Consider the following 23,458-nt stretch of genomic DNA (forward strand, 5'->3'; position numbering starts at 1 on the left):
AAGGGTTTGGAACTTTGTCAAGTTTCAAACTTGAAAGTTAAAAAATAAATAAATGATGAGTAACTTCTCTTCCCCCCTCAATCTTTCTAAGTTCATGCTGTGATTACTGATCATTCTCCCCAGCCTAATATTCCTGAAGATCCTGATCTTGGTTTAATGTTTACAATATTATTTTCTTTCTTTCACTTTTCTCCCTAGGTTGGTATCTTATGAATTTACTTATTTTTAAAGAATAAAAATAACCTAATTTTTCTCAGTATTAAGATAATACATATTTCTGTAGAATATTCATGCATTACAGAAAAGTTATTTTTTCCAAAGTGAAATCTATAGGAATATGATCCCCCAGAGATAATCACAGATAACATTTTGATGAATGGCCTTCCAGACATTCGTCTAGAAGAATGTATGTATGCATATATACATATAAATAAATGTACACTCATAATTTTGTGTGCTGGAATCAAATGTGCTATGTTTTTTACTTTAGATTACATTATGAAGTCTTTCCATATTAATACAGGTAGATGCCTATAGCATTCCATGACTCTGATTAACGTTTTCCATCCAGTCGGCTAATAGCAAAAATTTAGGTTGCTTCCAGGTTTTTACTATTAAAAATTATGATGTACTGAACACCCTTATACAGCCGTACCTCATTTTACTGTGCCTTTGGTTTATTGCAATTTGAAGTTAATGGATTTTTTTCCAAATTGGAAGTTTGTAGCAACCTTCATCGAGCCAGTCTCCAGTGCTATTTTGCCAATAGCCTTTGCTTCCTTCATGCCTCATGTGTTGCATTTTGGTAATTCTTGCAGTATTTCAAGCTTGTTCATCATTATTATATTTCTTCTGGCAATCTGTGACCTGTGATCTTTGATGTTACTACGGTAGTTGTTTTGGGGTGCCACGAAACACGCCCACAGGAGATGTTGACTGAATCAGTAAATGTTGCGTGCATTCTGACAGCTCCACTGCTCTCCTGATGGCCATTCCCCCATCTCTCACCCTCTCCTCAGACTGCCCCATTCCAGGAGACAGAACAATATAGACATCAGGCCAGTTAATAACCCTACAGTGTCCTCTAAGTGCTCAAGTAAAAGGAAGAGTTGCATGTCTCATCACTTTAAATCCAAAGCTGGAAATGATTAAGCTTCGTGAGGAAGGCACATCAAAAGTCAAAAGAGGCCAAAAGCTTGGCCTCTTGTGCCAACCGTTAGCCAAGTGGCGGAGGCAAAGGAAGAGATTTTGAAGGAAATGACAAGCGCTACTCTGGGGAACACACGAATGATAAAGAAAGAAAACAGCCTTCTTGCTGATCTGGAGAAAGCGTGTGTGGTCTGGATGGAAGATCAAACCCGGCACAACGCCCCCTGAAGCCGAAGCTGAGCCCAGAGCAAGACCCTGACTCCCTTCCACTCTCTGAAGCTGAGAGAGGTGAGGGGCTGCAGCAGGAACGTCTGAAGGTAGCCGAGGTGGTTCACGAGGTTTAAGGAAAGACGCCGTCTCCATAACAGAGAAGCGCGAGGGGCAGCAGCAGGTGTAGAAGCTGCAGCGAGTTCTCCAGAAGCTCCAGCTGAGATCGTCCATGAAGGCGGCTACACTCAACATGATTTTCAGCGTCAATGAAAGAGCCTCCTATCCGAGGAAGACACCGTGGAGGACTTTGGTAGCTAGCGAGGAGAAGTCAGTGCCTGGCTTCCAAGCTGCGAAACACGGGCTGACTCTCCTGTGAGAGGCTAATGCAGCCGGGGCCTCGGAGCAGAAGCCACTGCCCGTTCTGCAAACCCCCGGGCCCTGAAGCACGATGCCGCGTCTACTCCACCCGCACTCTGTGAATGGAACAGCAGAGCCTGGACGGCAGCACCTCTGTTCACAACAAGACTGCCTGAATATTTCAAGCTGGCTGTTGAGACCTGCTGCTCAGAAAAAGAGAGATGTCTTTCAGAGTATCACTGCTCCCTGCCAGTGCACCCGGCCGTCCGAGAGCCCTGATGGCGTGGAGATGTACGAGATTGATGTTGTTTTCATGTCTGCTAACACAACATCCATTCTGCAGTCCGTGGACCAAGGAGTCGTTTTGACTTTCAGGCCTTATTATTTAAGAAAGACATTTGAAAGGCTAGAGCTGCCATAGATAGTGTCCTCTGATGGGTCTGGGCAAAGTAAACTGAAAACCTTCTGGAAAGGGTTCAGCATTCTAGATAACACCAAGGACTTTCCTGATTCATGGGAGAGGTCAAAAGAGCAGTGTTAACAGAGTGTGGAAGAGGTTGATTCCAATCTTCATGGAGGACTTGGAGGGGTTCAGTGGAGGAAGTAGCTGCACATGGGGTGGGAACAGCAAGAGAACGAGAATTAGACGTGGAGCCTGAAGATGGGACTGAATTGCTAGAAACTGGTGATAAAACTTGAAGCAATGAGGACTTGCTTCTTGTGGATGAGCAAGGGTGGTGGTGTCTGGAGATGGAAACTGCTCCTGGATGCTGGGAAGACTGTTGATGACAAAGCATTCAGAATGTTCCACACACTCAGTTGATAAAGCAGCAGCAGGGCTTGAGAGGACAGACTCCAATATTGAAAGAAGTTCTGCTGTGGGGAGAATGCTACCCAACACCATCACCTGCTACAGAGAAACCCTTCATGAGAGGGAGAGTCCATTGACATGGCAAAAGTTGTGTCATCTTATTTTAGGGAACTGCCACAGCCCCCCCAGCCTTCAGTGACCACCACCCCAATCAGTCAGCAGCCATCAACATGGAGGCAAGACCCTCCACCAGCAAAAAGAAGACTCCCTGAAGCTCAGATGATGGTTAGCATTTTTTACCAGTAAAGTATTTTTAAGCTGAGATAAGTAAATTTGTTTAGACATAATGTTATTGCACACTTCATAGACTATAGTGTAAATACAATTTTTATGTGCACTGGAAAACCAAAAAGTTCATTTTACTCTCTTTACTGTGATATTCTCTTTATTGTGGTGGTCTGGAACCAAACCAGCAATATCTTTGCCATATGCCTGTAACATAAAGTTTAGGTAAAGAGAAAATTTCTTTTGCCTACACCACGTATCTAAAAGAAGGCAGTATCAGTTAGTAAAGCAGCACAGCAAGTGTCTTCAGCCACAGCGTTATCATGTAACAGCAAAAACATGTGAGAACCCAAGAATACAACATGAATTATGTGGATTCTTCCTTCATAGGTGATGAACTACAAGTTGTTCAGAAAAACAGATTCCTATTAAACATTAAAATGAAGGGCTTGGGGGAACCTGGCTTGCGCAGTCAGAAGAGCGTGCAACTCTTGATATCAGGGTCATGGTTTTGAGCCCCACATTGGGTATAGAGATTACTAAAAAAGTAAATGAAATTTGGAATGCCTGGCTGGCTCTGTCATTGGAGCATGACACTTGACCTCAGGGTCATGAGTTTAAAGTCCTACATTGGGCATGAAGCGTGCTTAAAAAAAGAAAAAATTAAAACAAAATGGGGGCACCTCATTAGCTCAATTGGAAGAGCATGCAACTCTTGAGCTCAGGGTCGTGAGTTTAAGCCCCAAACTGGGTGTAGAGATTACTTAAAAAATAAAATGAAAGGCTTGAGCAATGTAAAACGTCATTTCATTCTGTTAAAATCTCAAATTTTTTCGCTTAAGAGAATTGTTAGATTTCTGTGTTCACTTTGGCTTAGTGGTAAAGTTGTGCTTTGCAGAGTTTAAAGAGGATACTCTATTATAACATAATACATGAAACATAACTTGCTAGGAAACTTTCTTATTTTTTCAGACTTTTTTTTTTTTAAAGATTTTATTTATTTGAGAGAGATCACAAGTAAGCAGAGAGGCAGGCAGAGAGAGGGGGAAAAGCAGGCTCCCCGCTAAGCAGAGGGCCTGATGCGGGGCTCGATCCCAGGACCCTGGGATCACGACCCAAGCTGAAGGCAGAGGATTTAACCCACTGAGCCACCCAGGCACCGCTTTTTTAAAGATTTTTATTTATTTATTTGATAGAGAGCACAAGTAGGCAGAGCAGCAGGCAGAAGGAGAGGGAGAAGCAGGCACTCCACTGAGCAGGGAGCCTGATGTGGGACTCAATCCCAGGACCCTGGGATAATGACCCGATCCGAAGGCTGTCGCTTAATCAGCTGAGCCACCCAGGTGCCCCAAAAAGTAATTTTCTAATAAGAAAATATAAACCGTTGTTCTCCAAACATGCATCCAATATTCCAAATAAGCCTCAAACACCAGTGATGTGTTAAGTAATGTCCTGGATACCAGAGCTCAAGGTCTAGCAGGAGATAGATTAAAATAATTAGTAAAATATGCTTCACACTAGTTGCAACCTAAGACGAGAGACCAAGAAAAGAAAATGCTTTTCTTTGGGTACCAGGGTGGCTCAGTCATTTAAGTGTTGACCTTCAGCTCAGGTCATGATCCCAGAGTCCAGTCCAGGGATCTAGTCCCATGTCAGGCTTCCTGCTCAGCGCCACCTCCCACCCCAGCTCGTACTCCCTCTCTCTCACACCCACTCTCTCTCTCTCTCAAATCTTTTTTTAAATAAAATGCTTTCCTTTGTGGGGCGCCCAGGTGGCTCAGTGGATTAAGCCTCTGCCTTCGGCTCAGGTCATGATCTCAGGGTCCTGGAATGGAGACCCACATCGGGCTCTCTGCTCAGCGGGGAGCCTGCTTCCCCCTCCCTCTCTGCCTGCTTCTCTGCCTACCTGTGATCTGTCTTTTTGTGTCAAATAAATAAAGTATTTAAAAATTAAAAAATGAAAATAAATTAAAAATGCTTTACTTTGAATATTTGTAAACATCAGTATTACTCCACTTATTATGCCTTAGGTTTTTTTTGTTTTGCTTACATTTCATCGGGCTTCTTAAGGATTGAATCGGTTCATTCATCACTTAGGAGATTTCTCTCCCGTTTGCTCTGCCCTTTATGCACTTGAAGTTTATACTTACAGAGCATGTGCTGACCTATCTCTTCTGTCTTCCATCTCTGTTTCTGTGCACTGCTGTCTTGATAATGCCTTCAGACTAGTCTTATTCCTTCTGATTAGTCTTTTAATTTGGTAATTTGCTTTTCAGTTGTTTCATGTGTTCTTAAACTCTGTTCATGACGCTTGTGAGAAGCTACAAGGCTTTTTTCCAAAGTGGGTTTTGCCATTTTACACTCCCACCAACTATATACAAGAATTCTGGTTGTTCCACAATTGCCAGCATTTTGTGTTGTCCGTCTTTTGAATTACAGTCTTCTTAAGGATGTGTCCAGTTATCTTGTGGTGGCCTCAATTTACATTTCCCTGGTGACCAGTGATGCTGGGCATTTTTTCATGTGCTAGTGGCCATTCATAGGTCTTCCTCTGTGATATATCTGTTCTGTTTCTCTGCCCATTTAAAAAATTAGGTGTCTTTTTATTATTGAGTTAGAGGTTTTTATATATTCCGGATACACGTCCTTTGTCAAATGTATGTGTGTATGTGTTGCATATACTTTCTCCTAAACTAGACCTTACAGACTTTTTTTTTTTTTTAAGATTTTATTTATTTATTTGACAGCAGAGATCACAAGCAGGCAGAGAGGCAGGCAGAGAGAGAGGGGGAAGCAGACTCCCGACTGAGCAGAGAGCCCAATCGAGCTGGGCTCGATCCCAGGACCCTGGGATTGTGACCTGAGCCAAAGGCAGAGGCTTAACCCACTGAGCCACCCAGGCACCCCCAGACTTATTTTTTTAATGATGTCTTAGAAATCTTCTATTTTGATACTACCCATTGGGTTTTAATTTTAGTTATTATAACTTTTTCTTTCTAGACATGTTGGTTCTTAATCTTTTATGTATTTAAACAAAATCAACAAAGTTGTCTTACAACTTCATCTGTCTTACAATTTATATCTGGTCGTTCTAGGATCTGAAGTCTTTGTGGATTTGTTTCTGCTGGTTCTTGCTCATGAGTCCTTGTTTTCATGGGTGTGTTTGGCTTTGTTTCTGTTTTACTTATAATCTGATTGGTTGTTTGTTTTTTTAACTTTAAGTCATCTTTTATTCAATCTGATTGTTTCTATTAGAGAATTGTGGAGATAATTTGAACTTTGAATGGAGGTACCATCCTCCAGAGATGATTTATTTTCTTCTGCCACGTGTCTAGGGACACTACCAATCTGATTTTTTTAAAAAATAATGTTAGAAATACAGAGAAGTTAGAAAAACAGTATGGAAATTTTAATGGGGTGCCTGGATGGATCAGTCGGTTGAGCATCTGTCTGACTCTTGGTTTCGGCTCAGGTCACAATCTCAGGGTCGTGAGATCGAGTCCCATGTCAGGCTCAGCATGGAGTCAGCTTGGGCTTTTCCCTCTCGCTCTGCCCCTCCCCCCACATGGGCACACACGCTCTCTGTCCCCCTCTCTCAAATAAATGAATAGATAAAATCTTTTTTAAAGGTTCTCATAGACCCTTCCAGCTTCCCTTAATGTCAACATCTTATGTATCCATAGTACACTACAGGAGAATAACACTGGACTGAGACTGACTGGGATGTTGCCAGTTTTCCCACCAGTGTTTATTTTCTGGCCCAGGATCCAGTTGAAGATCCCCTATCGCATTTAGTTGTCATGATGTTTTGTTGTTTTGTTTTGTCTCCTTCAATCTCTGACAAATCCTCAGTCTGTTTTTGTTTTTCTTGAACTCGTTACATTTGGAGTATAATGACCGATTACTTTGTAAAAAAGTCCCTCAGCTTACATTGTCTAATGTTTTGTCACGATTAGATTGAGGTACAGTTTTATAGCAGTAGCAGAGATGTGTAGTTATGCCCTTCTCAGGGCACCCTATTGAGGACATGTGGTGTTATTCTTTTTACTGGTGACACTAATTTTTATCTCATATTTAAGGTAGTGTCTGCTTGGCTTCCCCACTGTGAGGTTACTATTTTTCCCTTCATAATTAATAAATCTTATGGATAGACACTTTGAGACTGTGCAAATATCCCGTTTCTCATCAAACTTTTGCCCAATCATTATAACATTCATCCTAGTTCTTGCCTGCAGTGGTTATTACTGTGATGCTTGCTTAATGGTGATTTTCTGTTGTCATCATTCCTTCTACATTTATTGATTAGGATTCTTCTGTAAGAGAGAGCTGCCCTTCTCCCTCACGTTTATTTTGTTCATTTATTTATCAGTGTGAACTCATGAATATTTCTCTTATTCTATGTGCTGTCATCCATCACCGTTGTTGTTTTATTGACCACGTGGTCTTAGTCTTAGCCATCGGGAGCTCCTTCAACTTAGCACCTATGCCTGTTCAGTACATCTCTATCATTTTATGAGCATTTCCTTTCTTTCCGGCATCACAAGATAATCCATGCTCATCTTGTGTTTTTCCTGCCCCAACCCTGGAGTCAGCCATTTCTCCAAGGAGCCTTGGTTCGTTTATTAGAGAATGGCATTTAGAAACCAAATCTGAACAGTAGTTGTGCCCCTGGGATGTTGTTACTTTTCATTAACAAACATCCATAATTATTTCTCAACCTGTCCATTGGTATACATACTAGTAAGTTCGTACTGGTATCTCTGATTCCAGTCTAGCAGCACAGAATTCATTCTATTCTTCTTTCCTTATTTGTGTCTTATTTTTCTGCAAGAGAAGAACCTCGTTCTCATTATATGTGATATATTTACTTATATGTTCAATTCTGTTAAACATAGAGTGGGGTCAGAATCTCTTATCCATCTCTGTGAGAAACATTTATTAATTACAGTACAATGTCCGTGTATATTCTTTTTCTCTTAAACGTTACAGTGTAGTCAAAAGACTATTTTCCAGTTATTTCGTTTCGTTATTTTCTCCACGTCCTTCCTTGTAGTTTCCTTATTCATTTGTGGTGTAGTTAGGTTTATTTCTTACTGCTTGTCTTCCACTGGGTGGTTGTAATAATTTGCATACGTGAAGCATTAACATAGATCTGTCACTGTATTTGTCAGCTCCTTGATGCTTCCAAGAAGTCTTTTCTGGTTTACGCAGTATTTTTAGTCGTTTTCAGTAGGAGGGTCAGTCCACAAAAGCCATGTTACTAGATATGAAGCCTTTCTTTGTAAAAGTAGTAGTGAAAGTCTTGTTGTCTTCAAACATTAAGGAAAATATAAATACATGACAAACCTCACTTCTGAGTGTTATTTTTGAAAACCTTTGGAAGGAATTGGCATATGGAAGCCTAGTGAGAACAAAAAGGCGAATTTAATTTTTTACATTGATTTATGATCATCTAGTAGATGGCCGTCACTATTATTACTATAAATAATCAAGAGAGCGAAAAAAAGGTTTGTCGTGTAATATGTTGTCAGTAGGCTCATGGCACCCATTAATGAATTTGAAAGTTTTTAACAATAAAACCTGGAAGATAAGAAAATACAGGTCTCTGGATAATTGGATTTTTCAGTTAAGCAAAGGCTAATAATAATCCCATTTTGTTTTATATTGGTGTAGATTTTCTTTTCTTTTTAAAGATTTTATTTATTTATTTGACAAAGACAGAGATCACAAGTAGGCAGAGAGAGGTCGGGGAAGCAGGCTCCTGCTGAGCAGAGCGCCCAATGCGGGGCTCTGTCCCAGGACCCTGACATTATAACCTGAGCTGAAGGCAGTGGCTTAACCCACTGAGCCACCCAGGTCCCCCTAGATTTTCTTTTCTAAAGCATATTCATCTCCCTTTCTGACACAGTAAGGTTGTCAATTGCATTTCTATTCAAGTGCTACTTAGCCACCAGTGACATGTATTCGTTATAATTGTGAAATACGGGAAGATCCCAAATGCCTAACCATAAGGAGTCATAAAGAAATCCTAGAATAGCTCTGCTCAGTAGAGGGAAAGTAACGTGTCCTAGATGGTACTCTAACCAAATCAGGCATATCAGGGAGAAGGAACACAGAGTCACTCTGTTTTGCCAACTTGAGGCTTAATAAATAATAACCCAAGCACTCTGATTATAAAAGGAGTTCATTCCAGATAGTTCAAGGATATATAAGTATTAGGATTTTCAGCACTCTTTAACAGAACTAGAGTAATTTCTCAAATGTCTCGTTTTCTTTATCATCCAGTCTGTAATCAGTAAAAGTAAAAAGGACAATGTTTTTGAGATAAGAATGTTAGAAATAGGGGTGCCTGGGTGGCTCAGTCGTTAGGCATCTGCCTTTGGCTCAGGTCATGGTCCCGAGGTCCTGGGATCGAGCCCCATGTAGGGCTCTCTGCTCAGCGGGAAGCCCACTTCTCCCTCTCCCACTCTCCCTGCTTGTGTTCCCACTCTTGCTGTCTCTCTCTTTCTATCAAATAAATAAATAAAATCTAAAAAAAAAATGAATGTTAGAAATTAGTATCTAAAGATTAAAATGTTTCATATTACCCACGGGTGGCAAAGTATTGAGAAGCAGGAGTATTTGTACTCTGTTGGTGGGGATATAAACTGATGCCATGTTTTGGGGGTGTGGTTTGGCGATACCTATCAATGTGAATATTCATAACTTTTTTTTTTTTAAGATTTTATTTATTTATTTGGCAGAGCAAGAGAGGGAACAGAAGCAGGGGAATGGGAGAGGGAGAAGTAGACTTCCCGCTGAGCAGGGAGCCTGATATGAGGCTCGAGCCCAGGTTCCTGGGCTCATAACGTGAGCCAAACAAAGTAGACACTTAACTCTGCTTAACGATTGCCACCCAGGCGCCCCAATATGCTTACCTTTTACCTAACAATGCCGCTTTTAGGAATTTATTCACTTACAAGATATTCTCCCACAAGCAGAAGGATGGTTAAGCAAGGATGTTTTCTGCAGCAGTGTTTGTAATAGCAAAGAATTGGAGCACTCTAAATGTTCATAAGCAGTGATTAGTTAAATTATGTTATATTCACATAACTAAACAGTTGTTAAAAAGGATAAGGTAGATCTATATATTGGCTTGGAAAGATGTAAAATACATGTATGTTTGTGGGGAACCTGAGTGGCTCAGTGGGTTAAGCCTCTGCCTTCAGCTCAGGTCGTGATCTCAGGGTCCTGGAATCGAGCCCCACATCAGGCTCTCTGCTTAGTGGGGAGCCAGCTTCCTCCTCTCTCTCTGCCTGCCTCTCTGCCTACTTGGGATCTCTCTCTGTGTCAAATAAATAGGTAAAATCTTTAAAAAAAAAATGCATGTGTGTTTGTTTGTTTGTTTTAAATACTTTATTTATTTATTTGACAGAGAGAGTGAGATCACAAGTAGGCAGAGAGGCAGGCAGAAAGAGAGGGGGAAGCAGGCTTCCCGCCGAGCAGAGAGCCCGATGTGGGGCTCGATCCCAGGACCCTGAGATCATGACCCGAGCCGAAGGCAGAGGCCCAACCCACTGCGCCACCCAGGCGCCCCTGTTTGTTTATTTTTAAAGCAAACTCCATGCCCAGCATGGAGCCCAGTGCAGGGCTTGAACTTACAACCCTGATATCAAGGCCTGGGCTGAGATCAAGAGTTGGATTCTGAACTGACTGAGCCACCCACGTGCTCTATATATATTTTTAAAGGCAAAACTTTTGTAATGTTTTAGATATGAATAGACAATTTCTAGGACTCACATGAAATATCTGTAATAGGAATGATATTAACGATCTCACTGGAGAGTGGCACTGATGACTAGGGATAAATGGGGACTGTAACTCATCTCAGTACTTTCAATTTCAATTAAATTCTCTATTTTGGGGCGCCTGGGTGGCTCAGTGGTTAAAGCCTCTGCCTTCGGCTCAGGTCATGGTCCCGGGGTCCTGGGATCGAGCCTCACGTCGGGCTCTCTGCTCAGCAGGGAGCCTGCCTCCTCCTCTCTCTGCCTGCCTCTCTGCCTACTTGTGATCTGTCTGTCAAATAAATAAAAATCTTTAAAAAAAAAAAATATTCTCTATTTTTATTCTGAACATTTGTTACTCTTATTATGGAAAAAATTTTTGATTTCAAAAAGCAAAGAACAAGTACCTGAACTAAAACTATACCATCTTATATTCACCTATGATTACAGATGTCATACTTTGCCACATTTTGCCATAGCTGTCACTGGCTGCTTCATCAGGCACAGTAGCCAGAATCATCATACTGAGAAGCAGACTTTAAGTCCCTGCCATTTTCTACTTTAAGACTGAATTGGGCAGGGCACCTGGTTGGCTCAGTTGGTTAAGCTTCTGACTCATGATTACTCATGATTTTGGCTCAGGTCTTGATCTCATTGGTCATGGGACTGAGCCCTGTACCAGGCTCAACGCTCAGTGGGCAGTGTGCTTGAGATTCTCTCCCTCTGCGCACGCATGTGTGCTCCCTCTCTCTCAAATAAGTGAATAAATCTTTTTAAAAGGGAGGGGGGAGAAAGAAAGAAAACTGAATTGTCCCAGTATTACCCCCCTACCACGATCACCAAAAAATGTCTCAGGGCCATGACTGCTGCCCCAAAACTAGAAGTAGGAAAATTTGTATCTGCAGGAGGGGTATGGCTTCTGAACATTTGCCGGCTGTTGGGTAGCTTTGAAAGGCCACCAGGAGAGCGGAGCTAAAGGATTTGGCTGTCAAAGATCTCTGTGTTTCTCCATATTTTTTAGCTTGACCCACCACCTCCATGATGTTGGCCAAGTCACTTGACAGGCTGTCCCCAGTGGAAACCCAAGAAGTGGACTGTGCACAGATGCTGTTCTCAGTAGCACCTTGTTTAAAACAAAAACAAAAAGCAGAAAAACCACCGACCCTTGGGTCTTTTACCATTTCCCACAATTGTCGTAAATTTGTATGCATTGTGCTATTTCTTTCCTTCCTTTATTTCCCTAAACTTAGTGATTCAACTGAATCTCACAAGGTCCTGAATTGGAAATAGGGAAAGGGGCATTCCTCTAGACCTGCCCTTTTTGTAATAGTGTGGAAAAGAGGAGTAGGTCTATAATCTGGCCAAGTGATACTCAAGTTAAACAACTCCCTTAACTTCTGTACACACACATGTATATGGTAGGATAGGAACTCTAATCCTGATCATCTCACTCAACTTTTTTCCTTTCCATTGTTCTATCCCTCCTCTCGGGAGCCGAGCAGGTCCCTTTAGAGAGATCACTTTTGTCCTGACTAACTCTGCTACTTGAGGAACTTCAAAGATGGTCTGAAGTTCATTATAGAGCTAGGACTGGCTTTGCAGGCTTCCTCATCCTTTGATCAGAAAGCATCTAGAACATTAAAGTTATGTACAAACTTAGATTATTACTTAATTTATATGCAGAGATAGCTTTTAATCATTCTGTTAGGTCTAAGGATCTGAGCCAAGGTCATCTCTGAAGAAGAAAATAATTTACATTAGCTCTTGCCTGCGGGAGTGGGTTTATCACTCTGAGTGATGCACCCTCCAGCGCCGTAACAGGCAAATGACTGGCCCGTGGCTGGAGGTGGCTGTGTGCGTGGGAGAGCGCAGCACTGCGAAGCCAAAGACCAAGGCATTGCCACTTTTTCTCAGCCTCTACTTCATTGTCTGCAAAAGGAGGCCAAGTACTCCTGCATCTTAGGCCTTTTAGAGATTCAAATAAGAGATGTAGGTTAAAAGCCTTTGTGTGAATAGTCCATCCCTGAGCACATCTGAGGAGTCAACATTTAAAGGAGACCCGCTGGAGCTTAGTGGTTAAGAGCTCAGACTCCAGAGTCAGGCTACCTGATAGGAAGAGACCATTTTTACTTCTAGGAAGATCACTTTGAGAGGAGACTAGTGTCCAGGAACATCTCTAATACAGCTTGGGCAACCTGACCGCGGTCAGTGCGTCTCAGGGTTGGTTGTTTCACCATCCCTGTCAAGCCGGTGGTATTCAGGATAAGGTCACCCACCTGAATTATCCAGTGCTTTTTGGAAATCTAAACCCATTTGAAACCTTGATTGTCAGTTGAATTCAGTATAGGCAATCAAATTACAGCATTTATTAGAAGGAATTTTCCTTATGAGCCCTAAATTCTTTTAAAAGAGATTTCCAGAGTCTTAAATTAAATTTCTTAGCATTTAAGAAGGAGAAAACAAAGAAAAAATAGCCTTGCTGACTTGGACTGGTCAAACTGCTAAAGGTTTGGTTAATAGTGGGACAAAGAAAAAGGAAAAACTGTTTTCAAGATACAAAAAGGCAGTGCAGGCCTGCCTCAGAGATATTGCCGGTTTGGTTCGAGGCCACCACAAAGAAGCTAATACCACATTAAAGTGAGTAAAATGAATTTTTTTGGTTTTCCAGTGCACATAAAAGTTGTGTTTGTCATTTCCTTCATAATCTCTTCCTTTGCATCCGCCACTTGGCTAACGGTTGGCACAAGAGGCCAAGCTTTTGGCCTCTTTTGACTTTTGATGTGCCTTCCTCACTAAGCTTAATCATTTCTAGCTTTGGATTTAAAGTGATGAGACGTGCAACTCTTAATTTTACTTGAGCACTTAGAGGCCACTGTAGGGTTATTAACTGCCCTGATGTCAACATTGCTGTGTCTCAGGGAATGGGGAGGTCCAAGGAGAGGGTGAGAGATGGAGGAATGGCCATCAGGAGAGCAGTGGAGCAGTCATAACGCACCCAACGTTATTGATTCAGTCCGTGTCTCCTGTGGGCGTGTTTCGTGGCACCCCAAAACAACTGCAGTAGCATCAAAGATCACAGGTCACAGATTGCCAGAAGAAATATAATAATGACGAAAAGTTTGAAATACTGCAAGAATTACCAAAATGCAACACATGAGGCACGAGGGAAGCAAAGGCTGTTGGCAAAATAACATGGGCAGACTTGCTCGATGAAGGTTGCCACAAACCTCCCAATTTGGAAAACAAACACAGTATCTACAAAGTACAGTCAAGTGAAGTGCAGCCAAACGGGGTATGCCTGTATTGAAGTCCTAATTTGGAGACAAGACAACCCAAAGTTTACCATTCTGATGCCATCATTTACTGAGAAGTTGGCAGGTTCCTTCATTTCCCTGAGCCTGTTTCCTCATTAGTAAATTGAGCATGACAGGCACTACTTTGGTTATGACAACTGAGATAATGCACTTACAGCATTTAGCACAATTCTTGGCACATAGTAAGTACTCAGTACATACCACTTACGTTATTTTAGGCAAGGATGACTAACATTGTGTTTCTAAGTGATTAAGAAAACTAAAAAAGCTGGTGGTGTCTGTAATTAAATTTAGAATTAGGAAGAAGAGGTGGTTTGGTTTTATTTTGTTGTGTATGTGTAACTGTTTAAAAATTAGAACTATAGGCTGAGATTCTTACATGGCCATCTAGTTCAGGGGAGCAACATTTGTTGACTCTGCAGGACCAAGACAAAGATGGACCGTTGCTTATACAGCACTTGACGATAAAAACAACTATTGAGGTGCACCTGGTGGCTCAGTCACTTGAGTGTCTGACTCTTGATTTTAACTCGGGTGGTGATCTCAGGGTCATGGGATTGAGGCCTGTGCGGCATCCGTGCTTGCCGGGGAGTCTGCTTGGGAATTCTCTCCCTCTGTCACTCCCTCCAACCTTCGTGCTCTCTCTAAAGTAAATAAATACATCTTAAAAAAAAAAAAAAAGCTGGGGGAAAAAAACTATCAAACATGTATCTGTTAATGTGAGAGCCTCACTATACAGCTAGCCTCCCATATCAACATTATTACCATCCCACCTCCTAACCACTTCAGCACACAGTGATCTCTCCCAGGAACTCATAAAGCTTACTGACCCCTTTTCGGCCTCAAAAAAAGCACTGAGGCAGTTAATTTAACCTGTCCTGTGGCTCTTGTCTCTACTGGGCAGTGTTCAGGGCCAATGCACACTGGGAAGCTGGGCTGGGACTCCTGGAGAAGGACTGGAGCTCAAATCTTAGCAAGGAAGCATTCTTTGAAAATACTCTCCTACATATTCAGGAGAAGGTGCCAATACACTAAATGTCTTTGGTGTTTTGCTGTGTTACAGCCTTAGAGAATAAATGGATCAGGGTGGGAAATCAGTGCCTCAGCCACAGTCCCCAAGAATTTAAAATTGCATGAGATGTCCTTGAGGACCGAATGGCAAAAATCTTAACAGACATCGGGATGCCCGGCTGGCTCAGTTGGTGGAACATGCAAGTCTTGATGCCAGGGTTGTGAATTTGAGCTCCATGCTGGGTGTAGAGATTACTTAAAAATAAAATCTTTAAAAGAAACATTCTTAACTGGGCTTGGTTGGTTAAGCATCTGCCTTCAGCTCAAGTCATGGTCCTGGGGTCCTGAGATCAGGTCCCCCACTGGCCTCCCTGTTGAGTGGGGAGTCTGCTTCTCCCTCTCCCCCTGCCCTTCTCCCATGCTCGTGCTCTCTCTCACATTCTCCCTCTGTCTCTCAAAGAATAAAAATCTTTAAAAAATAAAAATGAAAAAAAAAATCTTAACAGACATGACCGGGAACTTCAAATAGTGCCCATGTTGAATGGAAATGAGCAATGGAGACAGAGATGATTTACTTGGGCCCTGCTGAGGAAATAAAGAGAAAATAAAGGAATGAGAGAATATAGATAAAGACATTTCTAAGAGAAAAATAAAGGAGTTTCTGAAGGACTAGGTTTATCTCTTACTCTTTCATGTAAAACACTGAGACTTTCTCTGGGTTTAGTAGATGTTCGCAGAGCTTCTGCTATGTGCAGAGTAGTCATGGCGGTATCGAACATTTGAGAGCTTACTATTCCTAGGCCTGTTTCCTCTGACTAGCAAAGCGGTCTTTACCAAGACAGACTCGTCCGCAGTGGAAGTAGAGATGGGGGTTGGTCTTGTTTGAGCACTAAAGAACACATGGACCGGGGGTGGGAAGCCAGCATCTCATCCTATGCTCCTCACAGAGTAGGAAGTTGCAGAGAGACGCTTGGGAAACAAAAGGCAGGAAAATCTTAACAGACTCCCTTTGCACTGAATCCGCTGAAGCCTCCGAGTCCCCCACTGAAGGTCTCCTCTGCTTGCAGGCATCAGAAGTTGAGAGACAACTCTCCATGCAAGTCCATGCCCTCAGAGAAGACTTCCGGGAGAAAAACTCCTCAACCAACCAGCACATCATCAGGCTCGAAAGCCTTCAGGCTGAGGTGAGCCGCCCCGCGGGGCCGCGCTTACAGAGGCAGCGCTTTTCTCCGTGGAGGCGCCGCAGTAGGTCTTTCGGATAAGGAGTCCCCTGAACTGGGAGACAAAACCCTGCTCTATCTAAAATCTCTGAAGAGAGATGTCTCTGTGAGAAATTCAAGGGGGAACACTTGATTCATGTGGCGCTGGGTCTGGAAGAGTAAGGTTGCTCAGAGTTACTGCTGAGTGCGCGGAAATCATGGATGACCTACTTTTACTGAATATGTGGATCCGTCCAAGAACATTCTTGCCGACCCTAAACAGACGATGGGAAAGAGAATTTCCCCTTGCTCCATGCTATTTAGATCCAGTTCAGTCCACCTTAATGGGACCTGTGATATTCTCATGTACAAAATGAGGGTAACAGACGTAGCTACTCCATAGGGCTGTTGTGTTTGATGAGTTAAATCAGAGAAAGCACTCCGTGTGGAGGGTGTGAGCCAGAGCATGGCAGGGTCTCTGGCCCTCAGTGGGCCAGAGGAAAAGAAAAAGTAGCACTTAGTGGACAACCCTGTGAGAACCCAGGTGTGGGAGGTGAGAAGAGGGGAGTCCTATCACCAGCCCAAAGGGGGGCTCTTCTCTACCCCTTCAGTATTCCACCTAATCTGATCCTGATGGCCCCTAAGCCGATTGTCCAGAAAGTAACCCTTTGGCTAAGTTCCACTTGAAGGCACAGGCTAGGGCCAGATGAATCACACCCTGACTCTGGTTAAGGAATCAATAGGTGTGGTCAGACCCAGAGAACCCCAGATGGCTGCTTCCCTGCTTTGGAAATGACCTGAAGATGTTTTTCCTAAAGTCTGTCAATGTCTTCTCTTTTCTCCTGCCTGTCATTCCCTTCCTTTCTCCCTTCCCTTGGAAATACTACTGGTATTGAGCAGCAGGTTCTTGAAGTAAGTAGTTGGTTCTGGTGGGGTTTGGCATGCCTGTCTGTGACCACTCGTGTGCATGACTTGCCGTTAAACTGCCTTTGCCAAGCTCTGACTCCTTCGAGTTACCTGTTTTCCTCTCCCCTCTGCTTACTATTTTAAGACCCTCGTGACTCAGGGTCATTCCCGGGAATGTTAACTGGCAGATTTGATCACAAGTTTCAGGGTATGTAGGCTGGGGTGATGGAGGGTCGATGCCCTGCTTCATCCGGCAGCGCTGCTGCTTTACAAAACCAACGTATGACGTTGGCCAAGCACGTTACTTCATGGAGCTCTGACTTCTAAGTTTTTTTAAGGGGCCAAGATTATCTGTCAGAACTATTAAATCATTATTTCACTGAGTGGAACTTGAGAAACAAAGCTTATCCATGGAAGGAAAATGTAAAGGTCAGAGGGTATTTAAATGAAAATCAACTAGAGTAAGAATTCCTTCACATGGGTAACATGCTTCAGTGTGGGGAATGGTGGCCCCATTCACAGAAGAGACCTACTCCTTTTTGTCCCTCACCCAGATGCACACTTGAGACAGTATTTCTTTGTTTGGCCAGATACCTGATCTCTCTGGACAAAGACCACATACTTCCATTTCCCCAGGACAGCACCCTATCTGATTGATCAGTGGCCAGGGAAGATCTGTGCTCTCGGAACAGAATTCTGGTGTGGACAGCAAGAACAGACAAAAAGCAGAGGGAAAGGTGGATTTCAGAGAACCTCAGACACATTATACATTCATTTTAAAATCTCCCTAGGAAAGGGTCGAAGTTTGGTCCCCTTAATGGATTGTTCTCCAAGCCAAACTGGAAAGAGTGGAGAACATCTTAACCATGTTGGGAGCAAGGAGCTGGTTGAGAGATAAGTTCAGCAGGGAAATGATAGATGCGAGGAGCCAGTGGGACCTGCATGCAGGTCTTGGGAAGGTTTCCGTGGCCCCTTAGCGGTGCAGTGTTCTTGGGGTGAAGCATCGCTGGCCCATGGAGTGCTGGCATAGCTCCTGAGCCTACAGACCTTGAGGCCAGGAGATTTGGCACCTCTTTCTTTTTTGCCTTTGTTTTCTCACTGACATTGAAAAGACTAGACAGGCCTTCCTAAAAGAAGATTTATATCTCTTGAGACTGGCTAGATATGCAAAGTACAAACACACCGGCCTGTTTAATAAAAGGAGTGAAATTCCTCCTATTCACAAATGACTTGCTCAGGCAAAAAGACACTGAGTAAAATCATTTACTCACTTATGCCCATGTCCTGTTGCTTCCAGGACACAGGCTGAGGCAGGCACTACTTTGTTTCTGTACCCTGCCACTCCCCCATTGACTTGGAGAACCAGGTCTGAACTGCAACCTCTAGAGCCAGACCCGTTAGCGGGGTGGGGTGGGGGGTCAGAGTACAGAAGAGAGCCATAAAAGTATGACAAGACAGCAGCTCAAGAGGCTGTTCCAGGCATTTTCCTGTGCCCATGACTTGAGAAGGAAAAATGGAACCACAGTTTGGGTTCCACTCCCCCATAAATTATGGGGTTGAGGTGAAGTTATGAGCAGGCAAGGTGGAGCCCTTCTCTGTCTTATCTGTGGAATTTCCAGAGCACTGACCTTCCCTTCCTCTGCCTGGCATCCCACATTCCAGCTTCCCAAAGCTCATCTCCCACCCCTTCCCAGACAGGTTTCTAGAAGGGAGGGGCTTTCTCTCTAGCTTGGGAGTTCACAGCTGTTCTCTCCGAGATGGGGGCACCGGGCCCCTGGGCAGAGCACTTGGGGAACATCTGCCTTCATGTTTGGGGCTCATTCCTCCCTTCCTGGTCATCAGCCTGGGTGTAACTGCACACCACCCTTGTGACTCTCCACCCTTTCAGATCAAGATGCTGTCGGATCGGAAACGGGAGCTGGAGCATCGTCTCAGTGCCACCCTAGAGGAGAATGACCTGCTCCAGGGGACTGTGGAGGAGCTACAGGACCGGGTGCTGATTCTGGAGAGGCAAGGCCATGACAAAGACCTACAGGTACTGAGACAGAGAAGCTGTCCTATAAAACCAGGGCCAGATTAAAAGAGCACGTAGCTGCCCACCCTGCGGGAAAGCTGATGGGCCAGCACCACCATAGGGGTCAGGAGAAGGTAAAGCCGAGGTCTCTCTACTGGCCCTGTTGTCGTTCTCCTTGGGCACCCACCAACTTGGCCAGTCTGGCTCTGCTGAAAACAAACACATCGCTACCCACAAGTCATCCTTCTAATCTGTTCAAGCCACTGGCCCCTGGAGCAGTTTCAGTGAGTTCTTTCTGGGCTATTAACATGACTGGAACATGAGGAGTGTCATTCCGCCTCCTAGGGTTTGTGAAATCTGCTAGAGGTTTCAGAGGGAGCCTGTGATTTCCTGTGCGTGGCTCACAGTGCTCTCTGCCGCTGCTTCCCAGTCTGATGCATTTAGCCAGAAATCACGAAGCTGCCCACTGAACACAGCAAGACTCCCCCCTGCTTCTGACAGTGGCTACAAAAGGAATAGGCTGACCCTTTGTGAACTTAATTGGCTTCTTTTTCCTTCCTAAAGGAAATCGCTTCGTGGCCACATTTGTCCTTATCTGGGACCTGCCACCAGTCCCCAGCTAAATCCCCAGGCTCACACTTGACAACCCCCTAAACAAAAAGATAATTGCTCCTAGCCGCCCCGGAAACAGAGTATGACATCTGCTACAAAGGAGCACCTGGGGCCAGTGGCTAAGAGCGCACCCCTTCCCTTGGGCACCCGCTGAGTTTGTCAGGCAGTGGGAGATTGCAGTGGTGTCGTTCGTGTGGGGGCGGTCAGCCAAGTGTGTGCCAGCACCAGGCAGGTCCCTCCCCAAAGACCAGTATGGCAGGACCCCCTGGGATCAGCGACTGGCTGTTGAGGAAGACTCCAGGATGTGGGATACGGAAACATCTTGGGCTAACATCGATTATTGATACCGTCAGCTAAGTTGCCGTCTGAGTGATTAACCTCTTTATGGGCAAACGAGCAGTTTTCCACCCTCTGGGTTTTTTGCGCCTTCAGCTTGGGATGCTGCGTGCAGTTGGGCCTCCACAGACGTTGACTAGAAAATGATGCTGGCGGACGCCTCACGGCCGTTTCCAAAATGGAAAGGAGTCAACTCATATTCTAAGATTGCCGTGCTTAAGAGTGATGAATGTTTGTATACTTCTTTACAGGGAACAGAGTGCTTGCTTTTGCATACATCCTGAAACTATGGCTTAGAAAAAAGTGAATCATTTACCAAATTAGTGTACTAAGTCCTTGGCTGAAGTGAAATTAGAGCCCTCCGGCCTGCTTCCCGTGGTGCTCAGTGACAGTGTCTAGTGCATACCTTGCCTCCGCATGTCAGCATCTCACCAGCACTTCTGAACCCCTTCGAGGCACTCTCCTGAGGTTGCACAGGTAGAGTGTGGAGGAGAAGGAAAAGAAGTACAGAAAAATGCAGAAAGACCCTTGCCTAAAAGACCTTTTCAGTCTAGCTTGAATTCACAAATGAGAAGTCCTTATCTCAAACCAAGAACTGGGGACCAAAGGACGGGGAACAGCAGGACCGGTGTGTGCGATCCAGCACCTGGCTAATGCCATGTGCGTGCTCTGGCAGCAAGAGCCCCAGGTCAACCTCGAATCTGCACATCTGCTCTCTTCCGACTGAACTTTTTCAACAATGAGAGTGTCGCTCCTTGCATGGCCTGTATCAGATCAGGCAGTGCACACTTGCATTTGGAGAATATGTGTTTATGGGCTGAATTCTTATCATTCCTACCTTTTTGTGATTCTTTTCCTTCAGCTCAAAATGAAATTTTTCTTAAGCTGCTGTTAATTACCAGTGTTGTCCAGAAACCCTTTTCTGTTGCTAAAATCGCCTGTACTGATACAGGAATAAACATGCCAGCTTACTCAGGTGGTAGTTGAGAGGTCTAAGTCAGACATGTGAAATGCAGAGCTAGTGGCCTTGGAATGTGTCTAATTCCATGATTTTAATCCTTTGTTTCAGATAAAGGATGAGAGGAAGGCTGAGTAGGCAGAGCGTCAGGCCTACATAACCAGTGTAGCCCCCTTGAATCTAGGCCACCATGTGGCTGGGTTCTGCTGTCTAATGCAGATTGTCTAATGTCTAATGCCGACCAACTCCAGCTTTTTTTTTTTTTTTTTTCAGGCTGACAGTAGGTAGAAAAATTATTACTTGTTGAATACCCAATAAATTAGAAAACTGGACATTAATACCCAGTAAAGGATTTCATCCCTCTAAGGATCACTTAAGTGCCCTCTACGATTCATATACCCCTGGGCATCTTACCAGTGTGTGCAGGGACCTCATCCCAGGATTTCATCAGCAGAAAGCATAGGCCCCACTCTGTGGGGTGACCCAGGAAACAGAGCGCCTGCAGGATCAAGTTTGCTCTGACACTTAACATCATAGTATCTTAGTTCCCTCAGTGCGAAATGGGAGGTATTTCCACCTCTGCCAACTTGAGGGGCATGAATATTGTAAGCTTAAACTAAGGCATTTGGTGTCTTCCCTTATCTATATATACATAGAAATATATTTGAGTGTCATCTTCGTCATACAAAGGATGATATTTATAATTTTAGGGGTTTCTTGTATTTAATAGACTCCTCTGGTTTGGTTTTTCTACATGGGTTTATGGATCAGTCATTCATCAGAGAGGGCAGACCTGTCCCGGTCTTTGGTTCTCTTGCTGTTATAACTAATTAAGCACCCTCGAGTGTGCATGAGTAATTGAACTAATTTTGTCCAGTGCATGAGAACTTGTACTTGTCTGTGCTGAACTTCTCCTGCTGGGATGTATGTGGAGTTGCCTCGAAAATAATTGTAAAGCATTTTGCCAACATAGTATACCATTTGTGATTGTGCCAAATGCTTCCTAGGAATTTTTTTTTTTAACCCCAATTTCTTCTGAGTTTTCTCAGAACTGGGGCTGGCGGAGATCCCACTGGACCAGCAGGCATTGCTGACCCATGGGAACCATGCAGACAGAGCAGGCTTGCCCACTCCTTTTTCAGTCTCAGAGCAGCCAGGCTCCAGACTCTGCCTGGGAAAGGCTCATCTGATCACTGGTGCCATTAGCCGGCCATTGTCTGATACTAACCCACAGAGGCAGGGCCCTAGGGCACCTAAGCAGCGGGTTGGAGGCTCTGCAAAGCAGCTCGCTGCACTCATGAGGACTCCAGAGCTCAGAGCTGCTACCCATTGGCGCTCAGGGCCTGCATCTCTGCAGGAGCCACAAGCCTATCTGGCCAGCAGTCTGGAACAGACGGAACCATGTCTGCTCTCTCTATAATGAACAGGGGTGACCCCAAAAGTCCTGTGTTATGGAAGGATAAATTAGTTAAATCTAAATCCCAGAAAATTCTTTCTCCCGCCACTACCCCCCACCACTCTTTTAAAAGGGGTAGGTGGGCAGTCCACAAATACAGGAGTAGGAAGCCTTGCTCTTGTGCAGGTGTCCTGTGTGGACATGTGCATAGTGGTCAGTGAGCAGGTGAAGATTCCGCAGTTAGGGTCTGTTGTGTTAAGAGCTAGCGTAGTGATGGAGTACGCTCGGAGAGTACGGCACTTAGCGGCCATGGTGGCGTTGACATTCGGCAATAGTAACCTCATCAGGCAGCGGGGCCTTGTTTGGACTCCACAGGGAAGGTCCCAGAGAATGTGGAGAGGTGTGATGTAGCAGTTCACGAGAGAGGGAAGGAGCCCTCGCCTCTGTGTTGTGGTAGCTGCATTGCTGTTCCCTCCACCGCTGGCATCCCTCTCCTCCTCTGAGCCTCCCATGCTGTGTAAGCCCCTCCCAGGCCTGGGCCTTATCTGTAAACTATGAGTAGGCAGAGACCTCTTTTCTCATGAGTTTGGGACTTCTTGGTATTTCTACCCAAATATTACTCCTAATCCTACCCTCCGCTTCTTTCCGAACAACCCTTTTTCCCTTAATTTTTTTTACTGAAATACAATATACATACAGTAAAGCATACAAATCTTAAGTAGACAGCCCAGTGAATTTTTACAAATGTATACCCTTTTGTGACCACTTCCCAGATCAAGATAAAGCCCATTATCAGCACCCTACAAGCCTCCCTCTTCTGCTTCCCCATCAATACCCTGACACTTCCTCAAAAGCAGACCTTCCTTCCACTTTCATCTCTTCTATCTCAGTGAAGTTTTAGAATTCTTTATAAATGAATTCCATATTATGAATTATTTTATGTCTGGCTTTTGCTTGACATTATGTCTATGAAATTCATCCAGGTTATGGCATATAGTAGCCGTGTGTTCTTTTTCACTGCTGTATAATATTCCCACATGTGCTTGTGTCTCTCCATCCTGTATTGGCATTTGGATTGTTTCCCATTATTCCTCTTAAGAATAATGCTGCTGCAGGGCACCTGGGTGGCTCAGTGGG

General features: G+C 44.0%; 1 protein-coding gene across 2 annotated transcripts in view; it reads left to right on the forward strand.

Moving 5' to 3' along the window:
• The window catches only part of LOC111156440 (BICD family like cargo adaptor 1), a 99,369-nt gene that overhangs the window by 58,058 nt on the left and 17,853 nt on the right, over window positions 1-23,458 (forward strand). Inside the window, exons 3-5 of one of the 2 annotated variants that reach the window (XM_022517349.1) lie at window positions 15,968-16,084; window positions 17,000-17,011; window positions 18,894-19,040. In XM_022517349.1, coding sequence (XP_022373057.1) covers window positions 15,968-16,084; window positions 17,000-17,011; window positions 18,894-19,040 — 276 coding nt within the window. The remainder of the gene's footprint in view (window positions 1-15,967; window positions 16,085-16,999; window positions 17,012-18,893; window positions 19,041-23,458) is intronic. The other variant, XM_022517350.1, reaches the window with a different exon arrangement.

This window comes from Enhydra lutris, unplaced genomic scaffold, assembly GCF_002288905.1.
Source record: "Enhydra lutris kenyoni isolate GAN:26980312 unplaced genomic scaffold, ASM228890v2 scaffoldscaffold46, whole genome shotgun sequence".
Classification (NCBI taxonomy): Eukaryota; Metazoa; Chordata; class Mammalia; order Carnivora; family Mustelidae; genus Enhydra; species Enhydra lutris.